We start from the raw sequence: 20,451 nt of genomic DNA on the forward strand, positions 1-20,451 counted from the left end.
TTTTGATTTGAATTTTTTTCAGATTTTCCTTGATGACATTTATAAGGGAAGAAATGGGGGAAAGGGAATATATTTCCCAGAAGAAAAAGTCTCTTTTAAAATATTTGTTCTGGTTAGGTTTGTTGTTGTTGTTGTTGTTGTTGTTGTTGTTGTTGTTGAGTCTATTGCAGACATGGAAACAGCTACGTGATCTTTTGGAGACTCTGATTATAAAAAATTGAAGAAGGAGGGGAACAGTCAGCCAAGATCATCTCAGAATATAGGTGACAGCCACGTGCTTTCATCTGCGTGAGGGCCGCACATAAGACCTCTACCTATTCATCCTGAGCGCAAGTCTTTCCTAGGCAAATAGAGGCTATCATCCAGGCTTTGATCTCAACTGTCATTTGCTGATATGGCTAGCTGTGGTTTTCTTTAACAGAAGGACAGCTTTCCAGAGACATCTTGTGCTTAGAGACGACTGGCAACATGAACTAAGGAAGTGGATTTGGGGCCAGGGACTTTGCTGTCCCACGTGGGGATCTCCAAGTGTGAGAACCTTCCTGCAGGGCAGTGATTTGTATGTCTGTATGCTATACTGCACTGGGCGCCAACAGTCGACAGGATCCATATCAGAGGCTCCCCTGAGTACACACACACACACACACACACCCCTTCCACACTAGCAGAGAGGGATCATAAGGGTTGTTTGTTCCTGAAGGGATCTCTCACTTCTGTTCATAACTGATTGGCGAGATTTCATTGGGGCTCCATCCAGGTACCAGATGCTGGGGAATGTCCATCACCTGTACACCCAGAGATAAGAAACGCTGATATTTGGTGTCACCATCAAGTTTGCTGTCTTTCATTTTTACTTCCCTTTTAGGTCTATTTTTAGTAAACACAAGGGGGGGAAAAGATAGTGAAATTTGAGCTCTGTGTCCTTAACTTCATCCAGCTGAAATGGCAGGAACAAGAGGAAAACCTGAAGGCTTATGTAACCAGGAACTGAATCCAGCGCCGTTGTGAATGTAATTATAATCGCTAACACTTGTATAAACCCTTCTTTTTAGAGAGTACTTCCAACATTTCATACCACTCTTTACAAAGAAGGGGAAGAAAATGAATGTCCTCTTTAGGAATATGTAGTTGGAAGCAGAAATGATGGTCCTAGTGACAGAGATGGTGGAGCCATGTCCACAGGTTCCCTTCTGAAAGTTTATTTGTAAATCCAGTTATCTGGATCCTGGACAGTATTTCTGCTCTGGATATAATCCTGGGAGTATCAAGCTGTCTGTAGCCCCTCTGAGCCTCTGGAATCTGAAGAGGCTCAGAGGCTTACCCAGGGGCTGGTGGCTAGGCTGAGAGTCTGGAGTCTGCTCTGCTCTGAAATTGTTCTGTTGGAAGTTGCCAAGCAGAGGGAAGAGAAGGCAGCAGGGACTTGGCATCCATTTCAACCAAAATTTCTTGGCAAATGTTCTTATGGTAAGAGAAGAGACCAGTGTTTCTGACTCCTCCCCTCTGCAGGACAAGATTCCTGGTGGCTGTCACTTCAGCTGTCCCTGGGTTCTTGCTCCATCAGAAATCCACATATGCATCTCACATCTGGTTTTACGATTACCACATCGTATCTTCTTTAGCCACACAGCATTGTGCTATGACATTTCGCCATTTGTCAGAGCCACTCCTGAATATCCGCTGTGGTTTGGCTGGGTAATGATGCGGTGTTTTTAATGAACATTTAATTACAACTGTGTCTTTGTGAAATACCATCAGCCTCGCCCTTTGGAATATTCTAAAGAAGTTCACTGAGCCTTCTGTCTGTTCAGAAAATGAGACATACTTTTCTCATAACTCGTGGCTTTTCCCACAACTGTCTTCAAAGAAATTTTGCATAGATTTGGGGGACCATTACTACTAAATACAGAGGCCATGTGACTTTGTCCCAGTTGTCCACAAAATTCTGCTGTGGCGACTATGCCTCCAGGACCTCACCTGTCGAAGCCTACATTATGTTGGTTCCCTGAATCCAATGTAGAGATCGCAAACAACGTGTGTCTGGAACAACAGACTCCCAAGCTGCTTGTGTTCTGCTCCTCTCAACACCTCAGACTATCCATGTCTTATCGAGTGGCGGGCTCTCCAGGACAGCTCTCCTCCCTTCCTCCCTGTGTACAGCCTAAGCACCATCATGGCGGTGGGTCTGTCATGTACAGCTACAGATCATTTTAAATGTGACTCAACGGTATCAACCCAAACACATAGAAGTTGATTTTTTTAATTCATCCCATGGAAATCATCCAGTCAGCTTTAGGAGAAGATAGTGAATGCCTTCTTTTTCACAGATTAGTCCTCCCTCCTCTTCAGGTTGGTCCTCCTCTATCTATCAGGGAAGTCTTTCCTCCTCTAAGGTCAGTCTCTTCCCCTCTCTCTGGTCAGCCCTCCTCCCTCTCCCAGGTCAGTCTTTGTCTATCAGGTCAGTCCTTCTTCCAGGTTAATCCTCCTCTGCTCTCTCTGGTCAGTCCTCCTCCGATCTCTCTGGTGAGCCCTCTCCCAACCCTCTGGTTAGTCTTCCATCCTCTCTCAAGTTAGTTCTCCCTCCCTCTTTTCTCATATCAGCTCTCCCTATCTCTCAGTTCAGTCGTCCTTCCTCTCAGATCATTTCTCCCTGTTTATTTTATATGTATGCATAAAATGTGGAATATATTCTAAGATCTCAGTACTAGAAAGACACTTTGCAACTTTTAAATCTCGTTTAGTCTGTGAATCAGCCCATGTTGGAAATACTGGTACTGAAGGAGATTCAGAGTTGAATGTGGCTTGCACACTTGTGATTCGGACAGTGGTGAGTCCGAGACAAGATGGTTATAAGCTTGATGGCGAGACGGCAGCAGTATCCTCTCTCAAAACAAAAGCAAAACAATGACTGTGGATATGACTCAGTGGGAAGCACTTACCTAATACATGTGAGGCCCTGAGTTCTGTCACCAGCACCACAGATAAAGGAGGCAAAACAGTTGCCAGGCAAGATGTGGTAGTGTAGGTCAGTGGCCCCAGCATTCAGGATTGTGCTGACAACAAAGGTTGTCAGACCATCACTGCAAGCTTTGATGTCCTGCTTAGTCTTCTACTGCATCTAGCTCTCCCTCCTGACCAGAAATGTTTGTAGATTCCCCAGAGCTTAGTATGGAAGGAATGTCCAGGCTGGAGAACACTGCTCATCTTAAAATATCTGCCCTTTGCTTGTGAATACACAGGATGGGTAGACGGACAATCCATCCTGGACCTGGTGGAAGATGAGGGGTTGAGATACTCATCCCTGCCATCAAATGCATGGGGATGATTTAGCAGCTAACAGCATCTTAGACTTCCTACCCAAAGGGAGACTTTAGGGATCTTTTTAGTCAATCATTGTTGCCACATCTTCTTCATCCTCCATCTCTGGCATGAAGCTTCCATATCAAAATTGAGGTTTGTAGGACCAAGCCTCAAATCCAAAAAAAGATTCTCTGTCTAGAACTGGCATAAGAGAGCCAGACACACCAGAGTCTCCTAACTCTCATGACCAGGATTTGCCCGCTAAGTTAATTCTTTGCCTCATATTCCAAATTCCCTCTCCTGTATACAGTCATGCTTCATGTTAGCCATTCCTGTTGTGAACTGAAACCCTGCTGCAGGTCCTTATGTGCCTCTCCCACAGCCTGTGCTGAAAGACCAGGCTGTTATTCTTCATCCTGAGTCAGTGGTCCCGTGTAGTGAAGTATGAAACTCCCCATCCAGCACCAAAGATCCTTGTAGCCAGTGCCGTAGGTAGAGGGTGTCAGCCCAGCTAGCTTCATACCACTGTTGGGGTCTCACCATACAGGAGTTAAGAACTGAGACGGAGCTGTAGAATTAAGCCACAGTGTATTTCCACCAAAGTCTGTTTCCATCGCACATGTTCTCGCTGGCAAGGAGGCTCTCCTTGGGACTTTTTGCCAGCTTCTGTCCTCTGACATGACCATTCTGGTCCTGTACAGTTGGTTGGACTTCAGGAAAGTGGAGATGGTGTATGTGTGTGCTGCCCAGTATACCAGCCACTAGCCACACAGCCACTGAGCATGTGACATGTGTCTAGTGTGACTAAGGGACCAAATCTTCATAGCAGCTTGATCATCATTTTATCACTGTATATAATTATATCATTGTATCACTGCCTTCACCCATTTAAAGATTCAATTCCGGTTACACAAACACCACATCATCATTAACTTTCAAATGTTTCATCACCCCCAAAAGCTGTCACTCACCTCATCCCCCGCCCCCTAAGCCCTCTTGGCTCCTGAAACTACTGCTTTGTACCATGTCTGTGTAGATCCGCCTACTCTGGACATCTTATATAAACAGAAGCATACAGCATAAGGCTTTTTGAGCCTAACCTTTTTCACTTCCCATAAGTCCATCCATGTTGTGACATGTCCCCGTACTTCATCCCTTGTTATTTTTGAATAATACTCTATTATATTGATGCGCCGCTCACCGAGTGATGGACATTTATTTGCTCACTCAGCAGCTGATGGACATCTGCGTTATGAATAGGCTACTGTGGATAATGAATAATGGTCCTCATTGTTTTGGGCTTCGTGGGCACTTGTGAATGATACTGCTATGCGCACCCATGTATACGCTTTTGTGTTTCACTCGCATTTTCATTTTTCTTGGGAATCACTGGGTCATGTAATAAATGTGTACAGTCCCTTTTTTTTAGGAAGTGCCAATAGTTTCCCAGAATGTCTGCACAGCTTATTCCGCTTCCAGCCGTGTGAGAACGGCTACAGGTCTATGCCCTCTCTCTGAGTGGGTGTGAACTGATTCTTCAAGTGGCTTTGAGATTATTTCCTTCATGCCCGATTATGTTGGGTTTCTCTGAACCCCTGTTATCCATTCGTGCATCTTCTCTACTAAATATGTCTGCTAAGGTCCTTTGTCCATTTTTATATGGAGAAGTTTTATATTCTTGGATCCTTCATGTGCCCTAGACACAAGCTTCTCTCCATTCTTTTGTTTCTTCCCTGCTTTGCTGATGGTATTATCTGAAGTGTAAAAGTCTCTAGTGTTGTTCAAGTCCAGTCAGTCCTCCAGTTGCCACCATGCCTCTGTTCGCTTTTCTTGAGATACTAAATCTGAAGCTGGAGAGTTAGACCACTCTCATTTATTCTAAAGGTTACATTTTGGGGGCTCTATGCTCATGCTTTGTTAATTTTATATTGTGATAATATGTCTAAAGATAAAAGAAATCAACTCAGTGGTTTTAATCACTTACTACACAGGGCTGTTCTGGCTGTCTGCAATGTTTCATTGCCTCCAACTTTTAACTCATTAAGCAGTATTATACTCTCTTTTTCCCTCTGGGATTTTTTTTTCTTTTCTTTCTTTCTTTTTTTTTTTTTTAAAGATTTATTTGTTTATTTAATGTTTCTGTTCCTATCTGCATATATACCTGCATGCCAGAAGAGGGCATCTGATTACATTACCGATGGTTGTGAGCCATCATGTGGGTGCTGGGAATTGAATTTGGGACCTCTGGAAAAGCAGCCAGTGAGTGCTCTTAACCACTGAGCCATCTCTCCAGCCCCTGGGGTTTCTTTTTTGAACCAACCTTTTTTTTTTTTTTTTCAGTTAACTGAAAGGAGCCAGGGTGCCGCGGTGGGTGTACAGCTCTGCTGTCATCGGTATCACCCACCTGCATGGTTGGCTGCCTTTCCTACCAGACGGCCACTGTTCCTGTCATATCCCTGTTTCTGTTCACCTGTCAGCTGCACTGTTCCTGTGAGAATATTCAAAACTATCTCATCAAAGGCTCTGCATCTCCCAGTAGGTCTTCCTCATGGTTACCACAGAAGTGTAGACTCTTTGGTACAGTCTGCTTCTGTTGGCCTCTGGCTGTTTCCTGTTCCCGTGAGTCTCCAGCCAGACTGGTCTTCATGATGGACTCTGAGTGCACCAAGCACTGTTTTCATTAGGATACTTAGCAGTCTATCCTCTTTCGAGGATGCCATCTTTTGATAGTCATGAACTAACCCCTCTCAGTCTGTTCACCTATCTTTAACTAAAATAACAACCTCTGGTCACTCTGCATTCAGAGATAGCCTACCTCACATTTCTTCATGGCTGACTCTACCTCAGTTTGTTCATTTGTGTATGTTCTGTTGCACCTTTGCCATTCAAACTCCACGAAGACAGGGGCCTTCTTTTTGCAGTTCCCATAATCTTTTGCCTAGAGTAGATATGAGTACACCAAAGATTGAGCTTACCCCTCTGATGGCTATGATCCTTGTTAGACTCAAATAAATAATCCCTGAATAATCTCCATCTTTAAAGTCCTGCGTCTACTGTTAGAATAACCTTAGACCCAGGTACCGGAAGTAGACTCTCTCAGGTTAGACTGGCTGTTTGTAAAGACAGGGTGAATGTTCCTCCTTGGGACTGGAAGCATTTTCCAACTCAGAGATTTGGAGCGGTGGAATATTATCATAGACTTCACTCATTGAGTATTCCTAATCCAAAATCTAAAAGGTGTGCATGGGATTTTGAAGCACTTCAGACTTTGGGTTTTCAAAGGAGGCATGCACAGCCCACACAGCAGTTTGTTGTCTTACTGAAACTAATTTAGCTGCCCCTCCCCTTTTAAACTTTCTCTTCGTTTGCTTTAAACTGGGTTCTCCTACATCTTCACACGTCTCTTCACCGCTATCCCCCAGTCTCTAGAGCTTTCTTTTTATGTCTGTGGTGGAATCTCTTTCAGGTCCCCTGGCATGGCCCTCAATAGCAGCCATGGAGGTTTCATGCTGTAGGTGCCACTGTGCTTCATCTTCCTCTTGTCACAGACTGACCTCTCAGGGACAGGAACAAAGCTATGCCCTAGAGCTGCATCCATAGACCCACCCACTACCAGAGTCCACCTAGGACTCAACCTGATCATCACACCTTTAACAGGAAAATAAACAAAGTCTTTAACAGTTAGATGAGTAAGTTAGCCCAAATACACATGGATAGCAGCAGTTGTGCTGGAAACATGAAGCCAGAAATCCCTACAACCCAGCTCATGGGTCCTAGATCTAAACCTGAGTATAAAGGAGGGACCCTTACTCTGGAAACCATCCCTGACTTTAAAATAGTTTTGTACTCTCCGGATCAGAGTCAGATTTCCACAGGGTGGGTGGGTCTCACGGAGCAGAGTCTTTGTGCCGTCATGGCTGCTAGGGACCTCACGGAGCCACCGGTGCAAAGAAAGAAACATGAAGATGGAACTTTAAGAGCTTAGTCATATTTTGAAACACCTCTCACTGGGTCGCTTTTGCTCCCAGAAGCTCATGCGGTTTCAAATGAGAATGAGAATAATGAATATCTCCTCAAATAGATTTAGTCACTTTGCACTAATTTTGATGCTGTAACAGCTCTGCGTAGCAAAAATTAAAAGAGAAAGGCTAAGAAGGTCCTAATGCTGAGGAGTTTGCTGTCGCTAAGACCGGCCCTTCGGTGCTGGCTTTCCAGCCAGACAAAAAGAGATTTTAATTTTAGAAAAATATAAGTTCAATACAAATCAAGCATTTGTTTTGTTTGAAAATCTGATTTTGTTTTACTTATTTGGCTTAAAAATAAGATGAAAAACAATATCATTGGGTTTTTTTTTAATGTTCTTAAACATGAAACATGAAAAATGAAACAAAACATATGAAAACAAAAACAAAAAAAAATAGATTGCACTGTAGCCTTCTAGAAGCTAACAGTGGCTTCTTTGTTTTCCAGATACTCCGATAACCAGCGGTCATGCCACAGACTATTTGTTTGTTGGAAATATTGTTTACACGGTAAGTTTAGCACCGTTGAGCCATTGGTAAAGGGCACACATGTGGGTTATACCTCCCAAGACATGCAGTGCTTTCCACATTAGCACGAGTTACTCCATGTCTTTATGGGCTGTGGATTCCTTGAGGTTCAGACTGGTGGAGGAATACTTGCATCATACCAAACGCCTCTCTCTCTCTCTCTTTTTTTCCCCACAGTATGTTGTGGTTACAGTTTGTTTGAAAGCTGGTTTGGAGACAACAGCTTGGACAAAAGTGAGTTTTCTTTGGAATTATTTCTCTCACTGTTATAGATAGTTGTGTGCAGTGACCTCTATTTAATCCTTGCGGGAACAGTATTCTACAGTTGTCTTATTTCAAAATTTGCAAGTAAAAAAAAAATGCTTTTGATCTTTCTAAAGGCCAATTTGGGATTCAGCCATGCTTACTGCTTCACTTGCTTGACTCCTACCATGACTTAAAGCTGTTGACTGGACGCTGGGAGAAAAGGAGGCAGGAAAGGGAGAAGGAGAGAGAAATGGAGGGAGGAGAGAGATAGAATGCAGATGTAAAAATGAAGAAGTGTAGTATTTACATATGACTTTTCTCTGCTGTTTCTGTGTTGTCTCTCATCCTTTATCTGTGTTCTCAGATAAAGAGGGTGCACTGGGGCACACACAGTTATGTCATTTTATTCCTCCTAAAACCTCACACTTAAAACACACTGTGAAACTATTGTTCATGATTAAAGGATATTAATTTAGGTAGCTAGCCCAGGTTTGCTTAATCAGCATCTTATTTCCTATGTGGTTCTTCCCGAGATAAGATAACAACCCTCCACAGCACCCCTCTGACACCGGGTAATGGTGGCTCATTCACCTCCTGTTCTGATAAGCAAAGGGGGTGGGTGGCAAGGTCAGCATGGAGCCCTGGAACCTGTTTGAGGATGGTGGCAGTGAATCCAGGAGGTGGGAACAGCGCCTTAGCCTGGAATGTTGCAGGAAGCTGTGAGCGCTGGGATACGGAAGTGCATGTTCAAAACTAGAACCCAATAGGTAGAGCTTGCTGATGGGCTGGATCATAAGTTGTGAAGAGAAAAGTCACGGATTATATTAAGAGCACAAAAGAGAAAGGCCAACAACGTAAAGGGGTTTAAGATACCCATCTGATCTCACAAGAGTGAAGAAGAGAATTAGGTTACTGGAGCACTGGGTGAGCCAGGGGTGCGGGATTCATTGGGGTGGGAGGAGTCACTTTAATATTCTGCGGGAGGTGGGCTGGCTATGCTGAGAAATAGTTGTACCTTTCAGCACACTGGAAGAGTTTTGAATGGTCCCCACATGGAGAGATGATATGTTTTGTAAATGTGGGTAGACCAGTTACCTGATCTGATCATTATACATTACACACATGTATTGGAATGTCACACTGTACCTATAAATGTAAACACTTGTATGTGGATTTTTGAAACTCTATTAAATATATATAATATCTCAAGTTTTTAAAAGAGGTACTACCCGTCCCAGGTTGTTTTTAAAATAATCTCTGCAATAAGTAGGACAGATGTTGTCTCTACATGATATGTAAAAATATTATATGTGTCTGCCCAGAGATGGCTGAACCCTTGTTTTATAAAGCAAACACTTGAGATAACCCAGGGGTGGGAGGATTGTGGCTGGGACATGGATTTTAGAAGAAGGTTGGGGCTGGAAATCTTCAGGCTAGTTTAAGCCACCAATGATTTGAATTCATCATTAAAATTCTAAGACAAGGAACAAGACAGAGTTCTCCGGTCACTAGGGCATCCTGAATTTCTTCCTATCGAGAAAGGGGCTTGGATGTGGGATGAGGGAATGGGCAACATCTTGGCTGGAGTGGACCCCCTCTCCAAGGCCAGCAGAGGGCCCTGTCTAAGCATTCATTTCCTCCACAGTTCAGTCACCTGGCGGTGTGGGGCAGCATGCTGATCTGGTTAGTGTTCTTCGGTGTCTATTCAACCATCTGGCCGACCATCCCCATCGCTCCTGACATGAAAGGGCAGGTCAGTACTGTGAGCCGTGTGTGTATCTCCATTGAGTTCATGCACATGCAAGTGAAGCTGCTTTCTGTGTCTTGTGACGTGACGGGGAGCTTCAGTAAAGGCTTTGTAATCTGCTCGCATCAAAACTTAGCAGTAGAGGAACCAGTTAAAACAGCTAGAAGAGGTGGTCTCGTCCACAGAAGTGGTGTGAGAAATGTAAATACCATGAATGATTTCACCCTAAGTCCTCTGACTTAGAGTGTGCCCACGCATCTGTAGCTCTGTGCTGATTGTCTACAGCACTGTTTGTGGCCCTTGGAAGACAGGAGTGGGTTTGAAGCAGTCTTGATCAAGGTTTGTGTTGCTTACAAGTTCAGTAGTAAGTATATAATTAATTGCTTAATTGATAACTGGTGACTTGTAAACTATCACCCCAATAACTCTAGTGACCAGATAATTGGTGTGCCAGAGTCTCTCTCTGTTCGTCTCTTCAAGCAAGCGACACTCTGAGATAAGAGCCCTTACAATCCTTTGAATTGTTTCTGATATTTTGTTTTTACATTATTACGTCCAATTGTCTAACACTGAGCCACTAACAATGACCAGTTAGGTCATAGAACTCCATCACATCAGGTGTGCAGGAAAGGATTAGGTATGACCTAAAGCACCAAACTTAGTTCCTAAGTGAGACTGTGTGAGCCCACCCCATAAACCCATGCTGCCTCGCACATAGTCAGAATCCTCTGAGAAGCCCACAGGAGGATGCCCCAAGCCCTAGTCTTTAGAAACTCTATGAAGCCTCACTCACTAGGTTCATCCCTCTTTGTAAACTGAGGCACCATTGTGTTACCACTTTAGGTCCATTCCCTATGCTTTGTGTTTCCTTCCCAAACAGCCAGAAACCCACTCTCCAGCTCTGCCTTGGCATCTCTCTGGATCCGAACAAACATGTAGAATCCTAGATCTTGATCAATTACCTGTGAGATTGTCATTGGCTCTAACACTAGACACCTGTTATAGGGCATATATGCTTAGAGTAGGCACCCATGCTGGTCCTGCTTCCTGAGTTACAGTATGATGCTGGAAACAGAAGCAGAGCTAGGAAGAGATTAACTTGGGATCAGGGTATGGCAGTCCTGACCAGTGGCTCTGCCTTATTCTACAGAAATGAACACAAAGCCCTGCTCTACCTAAGTCTAGATGCGTGTCCAAAAGCTTTGGTTCATGAAACAGCCCAGGGCTGTTATCACTTGTCTTTTACCTGGTAAGTAAGTCAGCCAATACTCCGGAGTGCCCTGGTCTTCCTTGAATGTGAGAATGAAGCATGCTGGCCCTGCCCTGCAGCAGTGGGCTTGCAGGACATGCTTCCCCCACCTCTGACCTCCACGGCATCTCTAGTTTCTATAAGGAAAGGAACCAAACGGCACACAGTGTCTAAATTAGAGAAGAGCCGCAGCTGGCAAGATGGAGTGGGTGGGGCCTGACTGACAGACAAAGCTGTCCCTTCATTAATATCCCCTTTCCTTGACTGCTCTAGCAAACCCTACTCTATATACACTCACTTTAGTAACTACAGTTCTGAAGTGGAGAACTGGGCCATTTGCCAATCCTCATTCTCATAACATGGCTGACTTTCAAACTACAGACGGGCTGAGTTCATCGTGGAGCTGTTAGGGTGCTCACAGCTCCCCTGAGCAAGGCCAAAGGTCGTGTGTGCCATATGCTGGATGACAACAGTTCAGTCAACAAATGACAACATACATTTATGGACAGTCCCATGATATCCTATAGCCCAGTGACATCATATCATAGCCGTCTCGGTGTGTGTAAATACTCTCCATGGGAAATGAGGAAATCACCGTAGGATTCGTTTCCCAGATGTCCCCTTCATTAAGTGATGCATGGCCATCCCTGCCATGAGCGGTTCCCACCAACAAGGAGTCAAGAAGAGCCTCCTAGTCAATTAAAGCACACAGCACTTTTGTATGAAAACTTTTTCTTCCTTTCTGTCAGTTGGTTTCAGCAGGAAGCAAATGGGTCATTTTGAAACAACTAGGTAAGACTAAGGTTTCTCCTTGATGTCAAGTGATAAGACTGATAGAGTTTTTATCAAAGATCTGTTTAGCATCTATAGTCTACTTCTAGGGTAAGATCCACACGAGGAAGAGTGTAAGAGTTCAAAGCATGACTTTCATGCCAAGTCCCGAGGCAGCATCTCACCTGCTATCTGACTCAGCACTTTCTTGATTCCCTGAGAAGTGCCAAGGACGAATTAAAGACTGGGTACAGTGCTGAACAATCATGCATATAGAAACAACACCTCGGACTATCCTGAAATCCTAAGAAGGGCTCTCTCCAGTCACAGGAGGAACTGTGTCCAAAGAGATAGCCGCTGGATTCAGGCCGGCCAAAGGAGGAAGGCTCCCAATGGGAGCTATTGCAAGCATGCCCAAGCTACTCCTAAGAGTAAGGCACATTCCAGGAAAAGGATGTTTGTAGAAATGAATATTTTGAGAATGCACCAAGAGGTGGAGGCACATGCCTTTAATCCAACAGTCCAGAGGAAGAGACAGGCGGATCTGAGTTCAAGGCCAGTCTGCTCTACATAGTGAGTTCCAGGACAACCAGAACTACACAGGGAAATCCTGTCTCAAAAAAAAATTTAAGAATGCTTCCAGTGATTTTCATAAATGATTCTTTGTAGTTGACTACAAAGTGGGGTTTTGGCAAATGAACATAATTCTTTGAAGCTCTAAGAATTAAAGTAGTATCTAATAATGGCAAATGTTATCCCTCCCCCCACCCCAGCCCAGAGCCAGAGACAGATGCAGCAGCAAGTAGCCTGTCTATTCATAACATCTTCAGCCATTGAAAAGATACATTGTTTCTACTAAGATTTTCCCCACCAATGTGATTAAGTATTTCTTTGTCTAGTCTATTTCATTTGGAGTTTTTCTCACAGGGTTGAAGGCAGGTCTTCCCTTGCGGGCAGAGGGAAGGAAGGGTATAGAATGAAAACTCTTTCCCACTCTCAGAGGTTCATCTTCCCTCCTGCACCGTGAAAGCCCAGCAGCTACCCAGGAAGTCCCAGTGAATATTTGTGAAATCAAAGAAGCTACCTGGGGACTCTTCTAAAGGCAGAGCATTCCAAGGATTTTTAAGGAATTCTTCATTTTTCAATGCACACTTAAGTTTGTAGTAAATTAAGAATTTGGCTTGTGTCTATCATGGTGAATGGCATGACCATGGGCTATGGAGGATCGGTGAGGATGGTTTTCCCAGGGTACCAAAACTATGCAGTGGAAATTTCTCCACAGCTTAAATGCTCTAAAGTAGAACACAGCTAAGTTCCTTAGCTTACCTCCATGTACCCAAAGTTCCCTGCTGGCATGGGGCTTCCAGGGAAACTGGAAAGCTACGTTGGTACTGTGTTAGAATTTTCTTTAAGCAGTTCCCAGGGCTTCTAACTTCAGGGCTGTGTGAAGGGTGGCACCAAACTTAACCTTTGCTCTGAAGTCAGAAGACAGAGACCCTGCCCCAGTCAGAGCCACCTCACTCTGGGCACATCTCGTGACCTTCGGTGACTTCCTAATCAGCAAAGTCAGAATAAGATCATCCATGCTTATCGCTCTGGAGATAGCCTATGGGAAGTCAAGAACACTCACGTTCTCCTTTCCTGGGAGGACAAATGACCTTTGAATCTTCCTGCACAGAAATATTATAACAATTTAAAACTCCAATGCTTTTGGCCAAGGAATTTTAGAAATTCTTAGTGAATTTTTCTTAGTAATGGCTGTTGACTGCTTGCATTAGACTCATCTATGTTAACAGACGTTAAAAATGACAGTCCCTCAAGATAATATATACATATAATTATGCATATACACACATGCAGAGAAAAAGGAGAGAGAGAGAGAGAGAGAGAGAGAGAGAGAGAGAGAGAGAAGTCTCTAGGTGTACAGGCTACGTTTAAAAATCACTGCTCAAAAATATCCCATTATAATGTCTTAGCTCCTGCCAGATGCATAAAAGATGGTAGTCCACTGAAAATACCCAAATTTGACCAAATTCTCATGGGCAGGAATTGTGTAAGATGTACCAGGTAGTCCCAGTGGGTGCCTCAAGGCAGTTCAGGTTTCTAAATAGGGAATTGTATCAAAGACATTACGTGGCTTGCCATGGAAAAATACTCCTCACCAACTTTTTCCCCCCTTTAAAGTTCATTTCATTGCTAATAAAAGAGGAGGGAAAGCCGTCTCACTTCAAAGCTTACAAACTGCTAACTCTGACTTCAGTGCCAAACACCAGGCCCCTGCCAGTTACTGGAATGGAGCAGGTTTTTTTTTTTTTCTCCCGTAAATATGGGAATGGAAGTATTTGTGAGCTTTCCAAACATACTTGGGAATAGAGTGTGCACCCGCTGGGCTGAGTGCAAGCAGAGAGAGGGATGGTGCAGGCATGTTGAATTGCTGTCATTGAGTCAGAGTGATCTGTGGCTCTTCTTCCCCAAGACGTTGTCTCCCTGGATTGTACTGTCCATTTGACTCCAGTCTGGGAGTGCCCATGTGAAAACACTGAGCTTGTTTGCAAGTTGCGTGTGCTCCAACAGGTAAGCTGAGAAGGTGTGCAGATCACCTTGCTCGGCTGCAATCCTAAGGTCTCTTCCAAGGACCAGGGTTGCCAGGTGGGCATTGTCCTCCAATTAATGGTTAATGCCCCTGGTACAGTAGAAGGTCATTCACCCTCCTTCATCTTTCCAAGGTGTTTTCACAGTATGTGACTTCTTTGAAGCACAACCCTTTGGGAGTTGTTTCTTCCCCTGGCTACAGGGAGTGCTTAGCTCCCCTGTAGTAGGAACTGGCTCAGAAGCTCCAAGGAGTCGTTTACTGCCTCAGGAAATCTATCAAGAGCCACTCACCTTCTCTTCAGAATGGTATGGATGCAGGTGTAGACCTGAATTCTGAGTGTTCCTCAAATACTAACATATACCCAGTTTCCCAGCCTGTGGTACCAGCCACAGGTTTTTAGGTCACTGGAAGTATGTCCTTGAAGGAACGGTGGATGTCCAGCCCTTCTGCCTTCTTTTGCTTCCTCTAAGTAGAGAGTGATTTTGGGGTGTGTGTGTGTGTGTGTGTGTGTGTGTGTGTGTGTGTGGAGACCCTATGAACATGCCTCCAGTTCTTGCTAGCAGCAGTGGTGGAAGCTCATCCCCATCCTACTTACTTCTCAGCAGGACTTCAGAAGCATTAGCAGTGGTGTGGTAAAGAAACCATGTCCACTGGCTTCCTATTCAGTATGGATTCTGTTTGAGACTGTGGGACCTGAACTAAATTAACCTGAAACCTGAGACATTGTTTATATTATCTGTGCTTGTGGTACTTCTGAGCTTCCGTTTTTGCTAGGTGTGTGGAGTCAAAGGTATATAGAAAGACAGTGTGTACCTGGAGATTAATAGAGAAACTAGAGAGAAGACACATGTGAGTAACAGTAAGTAGTGCTCAATCCACAATTACTAATTGTCAGACAAAGCATGGTTGCTCTTTTCTGGTGGATTGGCTCCAGGACCCCTCCTACTACCCTACCCCTGTCTCTCAGCCTCCTCACACTGGTAGTACCATGTAGTACCACCATGCACAATCTTTCCTTTTACCTGGGTTCTGGGGATCATCCTTGGGTCTCTTCACTTTGACTAAATGAGCCATCTTCCCAGCCCCTGCCTACACTTTCCTAAACCCTTTTCGTCTTGTGGTTAAATGCACAGATGTACAGCATGCATATGTAGAGGTGTGACTGTATACAATTCACATAGATACACTGTATGTGTGTGATTACATACATAGTGAGTTAAACAGTTCCTTCATGAATCTGCAACTGTCTGGAGAGACTGAGGCTTAGAAACTCTGTGGCCGGACAGGGTAGGCATGGGCATTCCCACAAGTCCCTTAGACTTCAGAGTCTGATCTACCATCCTCTGTTCCTGCAGACAGCAGCAAGGATGATGATAAAGCAGGTATCTGCTAAACGTCAGTCAATCCTCCTTACATTGCATTGCATTTTACCAAAGTGACCTGCTCTACAATGAGATAGAGTCTTAAACACAAGGGTGTGAAGTTTCAGACAACAGACTTTTTTTTTTTTTGGAAGATGTAATAGAAAGTGCCAAATTTGGGGGACCTCCCCCAATGCACAGTTCTCTCCCTTTAGGCAATTTATTTAATTTTTGCCGTCTTTTGCAAGGGTGTTGTGTGTTAGCAGTCCGGTGGCTTTGATTGTTCCGTTAGAAGTTTTGTGGCGGTACCTGCCATTTGTCATTCATTCATGTTAATTTTTAAATAGCTGTCAGCAGATTAAAGTGTGTGTTACATGGTGATTTTGTCTGTTTGTAATATTCATGCCCGCTGGTCACAGAGTCAGATTTATGTGGTTTGGGATTTTTCCTTTCATATAGCATGTGGAAATGTGTTTTAGGCGACAGTTGTATTCATGTTGCACAAAGAGGCCTACTTGTCTCACAGCTTCAGAGGACATGGCCCTGTTTGGTATCAGGTGGCCCATGCTTCAATTCCCCTTCTTGGAGCTGGTGGGAGTCTAAGGGACCAGGGGTTATTGAGAAAGACCACCAAGCTAAAAAACCTATACACAAAAACATGACCAGGATAGGTTAGATGAGAAAAGGGACTCGAAATGGAGATATTAACTACTAATTGACCATGGCCAGGACGTGGCTGGTTTATGTAAACAACAACAGAAAGCTTTTGTCTGAACACCAACGCAAAGCTAGTGATGGACCAATTCAGTGAACAGGATTCAAATAGGCGAGATTTCAGTTATATCCAAGGGCCTGGCATAGCTGAAGTAATAAATTTAAGTATGGAGTTGTGGAAGAGGTTTGGGCAGAGAAAATGGCAGGCACAGGCTTTAGTAGCATCTGGCTTCCAGTAAATCAAGGAGGTGATTTCATGGGTGAAGTGAGTTTCCTGGGGAATGGCTCCTCAGAGGATGAGGGGGCAGGGAGCTCCAGGTGACTGGCTGCCTCAGAGCAGCCTGAAAGCAGCAAGTAGATCCGGCATCCCTGCTGAGTGGGATGTGGGATTCTTAGCTCCAGGTTCACTAATGTGGCAAGAAAAGAAAGCACCTAACATTTGGAATTCTGTTCCCGGCACTACACCTTAATTAAAGGAGAGAAAAGCGGTGGGCACCATTGTCAAGAACATTATTGAACAAGGAGATGTAGGAGTGGGAAGGGCAGAGGCGGAGGACCGGGAGCTTGTGTGATGGAGAAGGGCAGGTGGGGGAAAGACCTGGAGCGGTACCAGTGATGAGCTTGGTGGGAAACTTTACCAGGTCTGGTAAGGAAAGAAAGAATGACCATGAAAAAGTGTGTCCCGTAACTGAATAAGTCTGGACTTTTCCCTTTTGTGATGAATGTGGGGAAAGTAATTCTAGAAACAAAAGAGAACATGAGCCTTCTTGTGAGCTGTCGTTCTGACAGCTAGCTTGTCTAAAATGGTCCCTTAGAAAGTCATGCCCTGTGGGGTTTTCTTCTCTCTCTCTCTCTCTCTCTCTCTCTCTCTCTCTCTCTCTCTCTCTCTTAAATTTACTATTCAAAGAAAATCACATCTTACATTAGAGTGTTATAAGACTTCCATGTGACATAAAGTTAATGATCATAAATAACATTTCAAAACTCTGACATGAGCTTGAATCTAAAAAATAATATTGCCAACTAGATTTTGATTCAAGGGTTGGTTGGTTGTTGTTTCACGTTTTTACCATGCTGCTTATGGTAGTCAGGGTCCTGCACAAGCTACATATGGCTCTATTCAACCCTTGATTTTGTGAGGAAAGGCCTTACTCACTATGTAGCTCAGGCTGGCCACCAGCTCACAATCCTCTTATGCCACTCTCCCAAGTACTAGGATGGCCAGTGTGTGCCACTGTGGCCAGCGACAGCTTTGTTTTTAATACAAAACAAAAATCAAGATGCAACTATAGTTAACAATTTTTTTAAGGACTTAGCATTGTTTAAAAAGTTACTCTAATCCATGTTCAGATAAATTTATTAGAGTAATATTCTGTTTCCCAGCATGAAAGTGATTTAATTTTATGTAGTTCTGGCTTGGGCTATCTTGGTAAGTTACCATCTACCAGATGCCGTTTTAGTCTACTTTATAAAAAAAAAAAAAAAAAAAAAAGATTATTTTTTTTATTAAGAAAAGTAATTACTCTTTATTCCCCTGTGTCCCTTATGTAACTTCCTAAATTAGGAATGCTGTTCTTAAAAGTTACTCTTTGAGTCCAGATGTCCAACAAAGCCTACCTTTTTAATCTTTAAAATTCTGAGATAAATTTTAGCTGTGGAGATGGCTTAGTTGGTAACAGTGCTTGCTGTATATGCATGAGGATCTGAGTCCAGTCCTCAGATCACACAGAAGAAGAAAAGAAATCCTGTATAACAATGAGTGGTTATATTCCCAACACTGGGAAGAAGAAACAGGCAGCTCCCTGAAGCTCACTGGCCAGACAGTCGAGCTGAATCAGTGAACACCAGGTTTGGTGGGATGCTGTATGTCTCACAGTAGAAAGTGGAGAGCAATTGAGAATGCAGATTTGACCCTTGGATTCTGCATGCATATGTACCTATATACGCAAGGCACATATACAAGCAGACACACACACACACACACCCCTGAGAGAGTAAAAATGAGTTTACAAAACTTGAAACTCTTGAGTCTTAAACTTCTAGGAGACACGACGTCTGAAGAGAAACTATGGTTTGTGAGTTCTCTATATGTGTCTCTCTGTTTTCCATGGCTGCGGCTGTGCAGCCATGGTGCTTCCGTTTTCCATCTGTACGGTTAACCCTCACTAGTCCCATGCTGTCACCTCTGCTCCTCCCCTACCTCCAATGCTCTGTATAGCAAGTGACTTAAGTTTCAGTTTTAGGTCAAACTTTCACTCTGCTCCAGCTTTGCCTTACAATAGAGCCTCCTCAAGCTGTTTGTACCAGAAATCCTTATCACATGAGTTTGGGAGCCATTTTCTAAGTCCCTAAGCCTCCAGGCTGCTGGAGGAAAGTAGTTCTGCTTGTTAAGGACTCATTAAGGTCGTTACTTATGCAACTGCTGACAAAGGGGAAAAGTTCTTTTCTAATGACTTCCTAACAGAGCTTCTATTGTGTGCAGAGACCTAAAGTGTGAAAAGCCACTCTTAGAAGGTCGCAGGAGAAAACAACAACCAACTTGCTAAGTGGGTTGTAGAGAAAAAGCTAACAGTTTAACCACTTGCTTTCACTAGTCAAAGAGAGAGAGAGAGAGAGAGAGAGAGAGAGAGAGAGAGAGAGAGAGAGATCACTGCTGTCCCTTATATAGGACCTTACAGATGGCCTCCCCAGAAACAGAGGACAGTGATGACCCAGAGGAGGAGATAAGCCATCGCAGCCCCCATCCTGTCACCATTCCTGATAATCTTATGATTTGTTGTATAGTTTATATCAAAAGTAGTGCTAGTGACTAATGCTATGGGGTAATAGCCATAGGGTGAATTGAAATAATTTGGGGTAATTTCATGTCAATCATGCATGCAAATGGCTTTCTGTTCCCTTGGGCCCTAAACACCCAAAGCAAAGCTTCTTCTTCTCATATTCCTCTCTGCTCTGCACCATCCTCTCCCCATCATACTTGCTTAAGACCCTCAGCTGCCTCTCCCCTTCTCATCACCGTCATCGGAGCAGCCTGTGCCGCCTCTTGCTACAGCATATATGGCAACACCCCTTCCACCGCACACGGGTGTGTCTACAGGGAGTGTCAAAGAAGAAGCAGTCGAGTTTTCATTTGCGACCCAGGACAGTGGCTACTGTGAGTGCTGAGCCTGGACTTGGGATACCACATTCTGTGTGGTTTGTTTCCACAAAAGCATATCTGAAAACTGAAACTCATGCCAGCATTTCTCTTACGAGAAATTCTTCATCATGGTGGTACCAAGTAGGGGTTACAAAAGGACAGCCAGATGCTCAGCTGGCCTGATTTGGGGGCTTCACCTAAACAGGCTAAGACTTCATTAGTCATCACAGTCAGAATCGGTAAGTGTAGGCAACATCAACAAACCTACCAAAATGGCTTTCATCTAAGAAGCAGAAAAAGGAGACAAAGACTATGTATACTGCAGCCCAAATAATATATGAAAAGGCTAAATGGAGAACCAAGTTAAGAAAGGCTGGAGGGAGTCAGCTGGGGTAATACATGATAATCCCAGAGCTCAGGAAACTGAGGCGAGAGAGGTAGAAATTTCAGGACAGCCTGGGCTACATAGTAAACCCTGTTGCAAAATTAATAAGGAAGTGATAAGAAGGAAGTAACAGAGAAAGAGAAAGACAGACAGACAGACAGACAGACACACAGACACCTGAGGCCCATGGGACCCTGCCAGGGATGCCCATGATACAGAGGGATGCAGATAACCAGATAATCTGAAAGTCAAACTTAACTAGTGTATACAATTCATAACCTGTCTGTGTCTAAAGCAATTGGAAAATAAATCTTCATTTTTGCTGCAAGAAAACCCAACAGCTAATCCATAGAGATGCCTCTTGGCAACCTTGCTTTTCATAAACTGGCCAAATATCCC

At 43.9% G+C, this 20,451-nt stretch overlaps 1 protein-coding gene across 3 annotated transcripts in view; it reads left to right on the forward strand.

Annotated features, from left to right (window-relative positions):
- The window catches only part of Atp8a2 (ATPase phospholipid transporting 8A2), a 480,046-nt gene that overhangs the window by 350,507 nt on the left and 109,088 nt on the right, over positions 1-20,451 (forward strand). For all 3 annotated transcript variants that reach the window (XM_076930916.1, XM_034499073.2, XM_076930917.1), the window contains exons 31-33: positions 7,768-7,829; positions 8,025-8,081; positions 9,739-9,846. In XM_076930916.1, coding sequence (XP_076787031.1) covers positions 7,768-7,829; positions 8,025-8,081; positions 9,739-9,846 — 227 coding nt within the window. The remainder of the gene's footprint in view (positions 1-7,767; positions 7,830-8,024; positions 8,082-9,738; positions 9,847-20,451) is intronic.

Source organism: Arvicanthis niloticus, chromosome 3, assembly GCF_011762505.2.
Source record: "Arvicanthis niloticus isolate mArvNil1 chromosome 3, mArvNil1.pat.X, whole genome shotgun sequence".
In the NCBI taxonomy this organism is placed as follows: Eukaryota; Metazoa; Chordata; class Mammalia; order Rodentia; family Muridae; genus Arvicanthis; species Arvicanthis niloticus.